At 54.6% G+C, this 9,374-nt stretch overlaps 1 protein-coding gene across 5 annotated transcripts; it reads left to right on the plus strand.

The window, feature by feature from the left end:
* The first annotated feature begins 4,427 nt into the window (after window positions 1–4,427).
* On the plus strand, window positions 4,428–9,356 carry ELOVL1 (ELOVL fatty acid elongase 1). Of its 5 annotated transcripts, XM_082433908.1 has the most exons (9): window positions 4,485–4,608; window positions 5,357–5,447; window positions 7,159–7,218; window positions 7,406–7,596; window positions 7,774–7,854; window positions 7,978–8,034; window positions 8,124–8,229; window positions 8,313–8,449; window positions 8,626–9,356. In XM_082433908.1, exons 3-9 carry the CDS (start codon window positions 7,173–7,175, stop codon window positions 8,845–8,847), a joined length of 840 nt encoding a protein of 279 aa, XP_082290034.1. In that variant the 5' UTR covers window positions 4,485–4,608; window positions 5,357–5,447; window positions 7,159–7,172; the 3' UTR covers window positions 8,848–9,356. The 5 variants fall into 5 exon arrangements, with proteins under 5 accessions (XP_082290033.1, XP_082290032.1, XP_082290034.1 ...); XM_082433906.1 differs by lacking the exon at window positions 5,357–5,447 and having other exon boundaries at window positions 4,436–4,608; XM_082433909.1 differs by lacking the exons at window positions 4,485–4,608; window positions 5,357–5,447 and adding an exon at window positions 6,503–6,567.
* The last annotated feature ends 18 nt before the right edge of the window (window positions 9,357–9,374 follow it).

Consider the following 9,374-nt stretch of genomic DNA (forward strand, 5'->3'; position numbering starts at 1 on the left):
CTTCCACCTCACTTGCTGTGTGACCTTGAGAAAATCCTTCACCCTTTCTGATTTCGTTTTTTTTCCATCTGTTAAGCAGTGATAATAGTACTTACCTTACAGGACTGAACCATAAGAGCATATGGAAAGTAGCTGGCCCTATACTTGCCAGAGAAAGTATTGAACAGTAAGCTGCGTTTCCTCTTTTCCCCTTTTGGCCCTTCTCCCACATCTTCCAGATCTTGCTAACTCTCTTTCTTCCATCTTGATAACCTCCCCTGGATTGTCCCCTCACCAAAAGCCTTCCCTTTTCTCTCTCCAGAGCTCTTCCTGCACATTCTATCACAGCCCTCTCCCCCAAGCTGAGTTTCTTTACTTCAGTTCAGTGAACACTGAACGATACCCATAGTGCGTTGGCACTGGCTACCTACGATGGATCAGACCTTGCCCCTGACCTCTCAAGGGTCCAGGCAATCCCCAAATTCCAGATGGTGTGATGACTGTTTGCATGCAGTGTCTCTCTTCTGCTGGCCGGATGTCTTTCCTTCCGCCAAGGTCCCAGCCTTAGGCAGAGGAGGCTAGCGAGCTAAGGCCCAGGGACCTGCAGAATGATTAACTGATGAGCCCTTCACCCTCGTCTTCACCCCCCTGTCCTCACGGACTCAGCCCTCTGCTCAGCTCCTCTGTGTGGGTACCGTGTAGAAAGCGCCCTTTGTCCTTTACAGGATGGGGAAGGGAGAAGCTTGACACAGGCCCTGGGAGGCTGCTTCCCTTTCTACCTGCCACTCCTGCTGTCTCTCAGCCTCGACCCTCAGTGCCTGTTGTTCTCAGCCGGTTCCCCTGCGTCTCCCATGCCCTGTTCCCTCCACGGCTTCACCTGCTCCCTCCCTCACCCACTCATGCACATACAGGCATACCTTTTCCCATTTTTTCCTGCTTCTGTGATCCCATTTACCTTTAGTTTTCCTGCAGAAACATATAAAGCTGCATAATCGGGGAAACAGAGTTGTTAGCATTCATACAGATGGTGGTTTTCAGGCTGAACCTTGGAGATGGTAAATCAGTAGTTTATCTTCTGGGGAAAGAGGATGGAGAAAGGCCCCTCAGAGAGCCGTGAGTGAGATGTGAGTCAGAGAGGATGGGGCCGAGGGGAGGTTGTCACGTCACTTCCCGTTAGTCAGGAAGGTGCCAGGTATTTCAGGGGGAGTTTCAACTGTTGGACTGCCTATTCTTCCCTACCCACACGCACACCTGGCCTTTATCCTTATCAAGACAATTCCTGGACCCCTTCAGCTTCTCCAGTTCATCAGCCTGCCCCTGGTGTAGGTACGCTTCTGCGGACCCTCTTACCTCCAAGGCCTTCATCCTAGCTTCTCTGCAGGTCCCAAATGGTCCCATTTCCTCCCAGTCCACTGACAAAGTTATCCTTCTTTTCTGTATATTTCAGCCTGTGAGGTGTTCTCTCGAGCCAAAGGTTAACCCCTCCGTGTGTGCTGGATCTCATTGTCTTTCACACAGCACATAAACACACTCGAGCCTCTTCCCATTAAAAACAACCCTTAGAATCAATCTGGAGATGAGAGCCAGGCACTGATATTTTTAAAACTTCCCAGGTGATTCTAGTGTGTAGCCAGGGCTGGAAAAGATAAACAATTAAATCCAAACTTCTTACCAGGCGAGGCATACAGGGCTCTTCATAACTGACTCTTGCTGACATTTCCCCCTTACCTATACGACCTTTGGGCTGGAGCCACACCAAACCTGCCACATCTCCTGCTTCTACGCCTTCACACACATGCTTCCCTCTTCCTGGAATATGTTTCCCTGCCTTCTAGAAAGCGTCCTTTATTGCTCAGCTTTGGTGTCATTTCTTTGAAGCCTTCAAGAACTAATCCCCACCTTGGGGTAAGGTGCCCCCCTCGGTGCTCTCTTAACTCTCTGGGTTTATCTCTGTGGGAATACTCACCACACGCTTCTGTAAATTGTTAATTTATATGTCTGTCTTCTCGTCTAGACTGTGAGTATTTTGCAGTAACCCCAGGGCCATGGAGATACCGTCTGGTAGGACCTGGGTAGGTGGTGTATATCAGATATTTGAAGACGCTTTCTCCTAGGACTAGGACAAAAGCTGAAGGAAGTGAGTCTTTGGGCATGTTCATTCATGTAGTCAGTGGGCATTTACTGAGGGATTGCTGTGGTCATTTACCCGTGTGGTCCAGGTGAGTAATGGATAGTTGAAGTTCTCTATCTCCAACGGACCTCTGGAACTGTTTCATCGTTTATAATAGTCTACTTTGTTCGTCTCTAGATAGATGGACACTTAGTCCAAAACCTCTCAATAGTGCTCTCTGAACAGTGCTTTGCACACAGTAAGCATTTAGGAAATGTTTGTTAAATGAATGCTCATGAATCTACATACAAGTATATACCCTCTTGCTTCCCCCCTTGTCTATGATAAGTCAAGATAGAAGCAGTGCTGAGCATTTTACATGGGTCGTCTCCTTTAATCTTCACAACAATCCTATGAGACAGGTACTGTTGTTCACATTTTATGGGGGTTCAGCCACCTACATTAAGTCATATAGGTACCAACTAGAAGATTTAAATTCAGGCCTTTGGAGTTAGGTGTGACCCCCAAAGCCACTGAAGTATACCTAACAAACACAGTAAATATTTATTGACTCAACAGATATTGCCACCCCAAGGGAAGTAGAAAGTCTTTTGAATTCTTAACGTTTTCCCCACTTGACTCTGGGTCCCTTGACCTCTCTTCCACCTCTCATATTTCTCATTCACTCTAATATTCCACAAACATTGTGGAGGGTCAAATGAGTCTGACATTAGGCCAGATGCTAGAGGTACAGAGACAACTAAAACATAGTGAGGGGGCATGCAGATAATTGCATTGCAGGGAGATTGTGGAAGCGAAGGCAGGGACTGATTTATTGCCTGGGAGAGCGGCTTGTATCTTGTGTTGAGTTAGGAGACAAGGCTTGGAGGGGTGGGGGGATATGAAAGACGCTGATATCCTTGGGGAACAGGTGAAGCATAGGACGTGGCCCAGGAGAATAGCACTGGTAGAATGGGAGGCTGAGGGCCAGATCAGGTAGCCCTTCGTGTACCATGCTAAGAAGTTTGAGCCTTTTGAATAGTTGAATTCTTCTGCCATTTCCTTTCAAGCGTAGGTACTAATGGGCTAGATCATAGCTGTACTTTGGCTCTGACCTCTTAACTCTAAGCCTAAACTTCCACATAGCTAGATCCCACCACGGACGAATACATTGTTTCTTCCAAACCACCACCTCCTCTGAATTCCACGTGTACATCATACAATCCTGTACGCAGTTATTAGCAGTTTCAGGAGCTGCTGGAGATACAGATTTCATTTCGCAGAAACCTAGTCCTCACCCCCAGTAGTTCAGTCTAGTTGGTGAGTGTATGGAGGAGGGAGGGGAGAGCGCACGGAGCCAGATACGCAGCTAAGTGTACAGAGAGGGTCCAGCTGTCTTGGGGAAATCTCCAGTGTCTGCTTCTCCAATCCCGTCAGTTTCCAAACCTTCTTAGGTCAGGGTGCTCTCTCACCTGGTCTCCCCCCCCAGTACCCTCATCTCACTGGATGCCAGAGCAAAGTGATTGGGCTAGACAGTAAACCCCATGCAGGGACAGCACCTGCCTTGTTCATTGATGTGCCACCAGCACTTAACCCCGTAGGTGGTCGATAAATGTGATGAATATTTAACAATACAGGTCTGATTATAGCCTCCTCAAAACTCATCAGTTTCTCCTCTGCTTCCAGAATAAACCAAACTGCTCCATTTGTCCTTCAAGACCTGCTACATTCAGCCACAGCCGGCTTCACTTCCCTTTTTTTCCTTTCACTACCTTGAAGGCCAGTGTAGCCAGTGATTCACTAACTGTTGCTGCCCCAGGCTATTGTATTCTCCCACCTCCAGTCCACACAATCCTCTCAGCAACTCCTAACGCTAGGCTCATCCAAGTTTTTGGTCTGGTAGGAAGGCTTCCCCGCGCAGCCTCTCCCTCGGGCTGAGACCTCCCCGCTGCCCCGAGTCCGCTCTCCGCACACATACAGGCTGCCTGCAGCCCACCCCTCCGGTCCCACCATCTAGAGAGGGAGCTCTTTGCGGGGAGGGCTGACCCTGGAACTTTTCCCAGGGTCCCAGGCCGGGTGGACCGGCCACGAAAGAAGCTGTGTTGGTCTTGTTGGTGGATAAACCCCCTGAGAGCCCAGAATGAGGCCATGCGCGGGCCGAACGTCAGGAAGGCGCAGGGTGCAATTGGGGCGGGCCGGGGCCAGGCTGCGCGAGCTGACCGAGACGGGAGGCGATGCGGCGGGAAGGGGTGGGGAGCAGGGGCTGGGCGTGCTTCCTGCCCAGGGCCCGGCGGCCCGCCCCCACCCCGCGGGCCCAGCAGAGACGGGGCTGGTCGGCCCCTCCTGCCTCAGCCCGCGGCCCAATCAGCGGGCGCCCCCCACCAGGCCCGCCCCCTCCCCCTCTGGTGACAGAAAGTCGGCCCAGCAGATGAGGAAGTGGCAGGCAGCCTGGCCCTGGGGACACCTCTCCGGCCCTGCTCCTTCCGAGCCCTCCACGACTGCCCGCCTGGCCCCCACTGGTGAGTCGGGACCTCCCACGGCGGGCTTGCCACGTGCCCAGGCCCCTGACCCGCTGGGCCGCCCGGCCTGCACTGCCCTGCCCTGCCCTGCCCAGGCTGTGGGCGAGGCCGTTCCTGGGGAGGGTGGGTGGGAGGTCCCAGCTCTCCGGGGCTGGGCCTCCCCAGCAGCCTCCCTCCCGCCGGGCCCCCATTTGCTTGAACCTGGGCCTTCCTCTACCACCTCCTTCTCTTGCCCCTCTCCCCCTCTTACTCCTTCCTCCCCTTGGCGCCCTTGTGCACCGCCACCGCCCCCTTCCTTTGCCTGTCTGCCTTTCGCTTCCATCCATCTGAAAGGAAGGAAGGTCCAGACTGAGTTCCCCCACTGGGGACACACCCAGATTCTGCTCAAACTTGGGGAGAGGTCCTTCCAGAAGCCTCGAGCCACCCCTGACCTCCAGGGTGCATGCGTGTGTAGGCTGGGGGGAGGTGAACTTGGGGATGGTGGCTGAGAGAGCCTGGGAGATAACAAGCTGGCAAGCTCACATGGGTCGGGGAGGAACTGTGTGTTAGAGCACGTGCCTCTGGGTAGGCCCTACCCCAGAATAAGCAGCCAACAAAAGTCTGATTGTGAATGAATGAATGAATGAATGAATGAATCAATGAAGAATGGTGACTGCCATCCGTGAAAAGAGAGCTGTGGGTGTGCCTGACCAAGGACAGGTATATGTCTGCATACAGTGTGGGTGATGTTGGGTTCGTTCACCTGCAGGTGGGCTGTGTGAGTTTTTGTATGTGACCACATTCATCTGAGACTCAGACGTGTGAGGAAACCTGCGTTTGAGCACAAGCACTTGCACATGGTAATGCGGGTCCTGTGAAGGAGTGTGGGTGAGTGTTTGGGTGTGTTTGCCAGTGTGAACGTAGTTAGGAGCAGGCCTGAGTGTTAGAGACCATGCATGTCAAAGTCCATGAAGACTTGTCCGGGTGGTCAGAGTGTCAGAGGAGGGCACTTGCAGCCTGCAGGAGCCAGGTGGGCTCTGCGTGCACGTGTGTGCTATAGCCACTGGCGAGTTGTCGTTGGTGGCGGGGAGCTGTGACAGGGGCTGTGTGTATGGGAGGACTTGGAGCCTGACCTTGGTGGAGCAGTTGTGGGTCGTCATGGAAGTTGGGGGAGCGTCTGTGACATGTGTGTGTGAGGGGCGCGTGTGCAGCCTCCGTAGCTGTGTCAGAAGGTGTGTTCTTCACTTAGTACCTGCACAGGTGCTTCTCTGGGTAGAGAGAGCCTGGCCGACCAGAGTGCAGGCAGCTCGCGGAGCATCTGCTGTCCTGGCTGTTGGGGGAACGTCTTGCTCCTCCAGGACTGCCTCGAGTCCCAGGCTGTCCTCCCCCTGGGCCAAGGCTTTTGTGTCCCTGTGAGCCCTCCCCCGACATGCCTTCAGGCTCTGAGGGGAAGAGGGCCTAGCCCATTACGACCCCCTCCTTGAGGGAGGGCAAGATTCCTGAGACCTCCCCCACTCCCCACCTCCTCACATGCCACTCCCTGCCCCTCCCTGGGAGAGAAAGGTGATGGTACCCATTCTGAAGTAGGACAAACTGAGAATCTATGGCTAATTTAGGAGGGGATGCTGGGTGTGGGTTTTCAGCAATTCTCTTTGGGCCAAGGCTAGGCCTGGGGCTGGCGTCCTGGGAGGTTTCTAGCCAAAACCTAGAAGCTTAGCTCATCTGACTGGTCTGGGGTGGGTGGGTGGTGAGTCCTGGGCTTTACTTGGCTTTCTCAATCCTGGTGGGTCCCCCAGGTACTGACCTGTGGCCTGGACCCACCCTCCACCCCATGTGCAGTACAGCGGGGTGGGCAGAGGGCGGGGCTGCTGCCAGATCTAGTCAGACAGGTGGAGCTGCCAGGGCAGGAGTCTCAAAGAGCCAGGCTCCTGGAGAGGGAGGGTGAGAGGAGAGCGCTGGAGACGAGAGGAGAGGCTGGAGGTGAGAGCCAAGGAGGGCAGAGGAGAGCCTGAGGGGGTGACTCAGCAGGGGAGAGGACAGGAGGGACCATCCCGCGAGATGTGCATCCTGAAATGGGGCAGGAGAAGTTGAAGGGGGGGATCCCTGGAGAGAAGGAAGACCCCAGGGCTGGGGAGGTGAGGGACTGGCGAGGAAGGGAGAGGAGGTTCGTCTGGAGATGAGTCCCCTGTTGGTAGGAGGGAAGACTCTCTGGAAAGAGACCAGACATTGAGAGTCCTCTTGTGGAAGAAGGGAGGGGAGGTCAGGAAGTGAAAATCTCTGGAGAGGAGCAGAGCGTGAGGAGGGGCGAGGAAGGTGTGGAGAGGAAGGGCGGAGGAGCCCTTCCCGGGCAGGCAGGGTATGCGGGAAGCAGACCCCGCCCCCCACCCCGAGCGGCCTCCTCCTCACCCTAGTCCCCAGCAATTCCTTCCTCTCACTGCTCTGTCCTTTCTGCAGTGAGCTGCTGGGGTTGTCCCGTCTGGTCTGTGTCCTGTCTGTGGGTCAGGGGTGGAATTGGGGGGTGGGGGGAGCACAGTCGGCCCTGTCTGACACCCATCCTCCCTACCTCGCCAGAGTCCTTAGCCAGGATGGAGGCTGTTGTGAACTTGTACCAGGAGATGATGAAGCATGCAGGTGAGATGCTGTCCTCCACCCCTTTCTCCCTCCCACCCTGGGATCCCTGGATCTAGGGCTGTCTCCTAATGGTGGAGAGTCCCTTCAAATCCCTTGACCCTTTGTGACCTGACCTCATGTCTGCACACCTGGTGGGGACCCTTTGGACTCTGTGACCCTTCCTGACTCCTTTGACCCTTATTCACAGATCCCCGGATCCAGGGCTACCCTCTGATGGGGTCCCCCCTGCTAATGACCTCTATCCTCCTGACCTACGTGTACTTCGTTCTTTCACTTGGGCCTCGCGTCATGGCCAATCGGAAGCCCTTCCAGCTCCGCAGCTTCATGGTTGTCTACAACTTCTCACTGGTGGCATTTTCCCTCTACATCGTCTATGAGGTGGGCCTCCAGGATGCCTAGGCTTTAATTCCTGCCGGCAGGATAAGGGGCAGGCCCTAGGGCCAGAGCATGGCATCTCCTTTCCAGAGAGGCTCAGCTCTATTTCTCCGTCTAGAGAACAGAAGAGATTTGGGGGTGGGAGGGAAGTCTGGCGGTCTAATCCACACCCCTTCATAGTTCCTGATGTCTGGCTGGCTGAGTACCTACACCTGGCGCTGCGACCCAGTGGACTTTTCCAGCAACCCGGAGGCACTGAGGGTAAGTGGGGATGGAGGCCAGGTCCTTAGCAACCTGGGGATAGGAGCAGTTTGGACGTGCCCTGTGCTCATGAGCCAGTTTAGAGGCTCTTGGCGGTCCTAAGGCTGCCCTGACTTCTTACAGATGGTTCGGGTGGCCTGGCTCTTCCTGTTCTCCAAGTTCATTGAGCTGATGGACACAGTGAGTAGTTACATGAGATTCCAGAACTTGTGGGGAGAAAGGAGTGAGAGGCCCTGCCTCTGAAACCCCTTACCCCACTCTTCTCTCAGGTGATCTTTATTCTCCGGAAGAAAGATGGACAGGTGACCTTCCTACATGTCTTCCACCACTCAGTGCTTCCCTGGAGCTGGTGGTGGGGGATAAAATTTGCCCCAGGTGAGTGGTGAAGACCACTGGGGGAGGAGGGACGGGCACTGGGGACCAGAGGCCCAACTCAGGTCCTGATTGTCCATGCACAGGAGGAATGGGCTCTTTCCACGCCATGATCAACTCCTCTGTGCACGTCGTCATGTACCTGTACTATGGATTGTCTGCCCTTGGCCCTGTGGCTCAGCCCTACCTTTGGTGGAAAAAGCACATGACAGCTGTCCAGCTGGTGAGGGGCCTGAGCCTGACCTACAACCGTCCCCTCAACATTCTGGTCTGGATCCTACCTTTAGCCAGCTTACTTCACCTTTGACCCCAGCCCTCCCTGCTCGGCATTCTGTTTCTCTACCCCCTTTCTCTCCAGTCCTCTCACTGTGCCCTTTGACCCTTGCCTTTCTGTCCTAGATCCAGTTTGTCCTGGTCTCGCTGCACATCTCCCAGTACTACTTCATGCCCAGCTGTAACTACCAGTATCCAATCATCATCCACCTCATCTGGATGTACGGCACCATCTTCTTCTTGCTCTTCTCCAATTTCTGGTATCAGTCGTACACCAAAGGCAAGCGGCTGCCCCGTGTACTTCAGCAAAATGGAGTTCCAGGTACTGCCAAAATCAAGGCTAACTGAGAAACATGGCCTAGCTAGGCGCCCACCTAAGTGCCTCAGGACTGCACCTCTGGCAGCATCTGTCATTGTCCTCCCCAGCTACACCTGTGACCAGGGCTTATGTGGTCAGGACTGAGCAGGGTACAGGCCCTCTGCTCCCCACAGCTGGTACACAGGGACCACTGCTTCCATTCCTCTTCTCCTGGCCAGCCCCAGGGACATGGCCTCGTTGCCCTCTGCCATTCCAGAGCCAGGGGCCGAAAGGGCTGGACACTTATTTCCCCCTCCCTGCCTTACACGTGGGAGAGGAGCACTCAGGGCTGGCCCCCACCAGGGTCTTGTGGCCTTTTTCCTCACACTGAAGAGGTCAGCAATAATCTGTCACTGTGGACCCAGGCTCCCTCCTTCTCCACCCCACACTGAAGTAGGAGCTTCTTGGCCAAAGGTCAGGGTGGTGGGGGCCTGGGAATACAGCCTGTGGAGGCTGCTCACTCCTTATGTCTTCATTAAAAGTGACAGAGGAAACCGCTGAGGCTGTGTGTGTACAT

The sequence above is a fragment of the Balaenoptera physalus genome (genome assembly GCF_965194825.1).
Source record: "Balaenoptera physalus genome assembly, chromosome: 1".
NCBI lineage: Eukaryota > Metazoa > Chordata > Mammalia > Artiodactyla > Balaenopteridae > Balaenoptera > Balaenoptera physalus.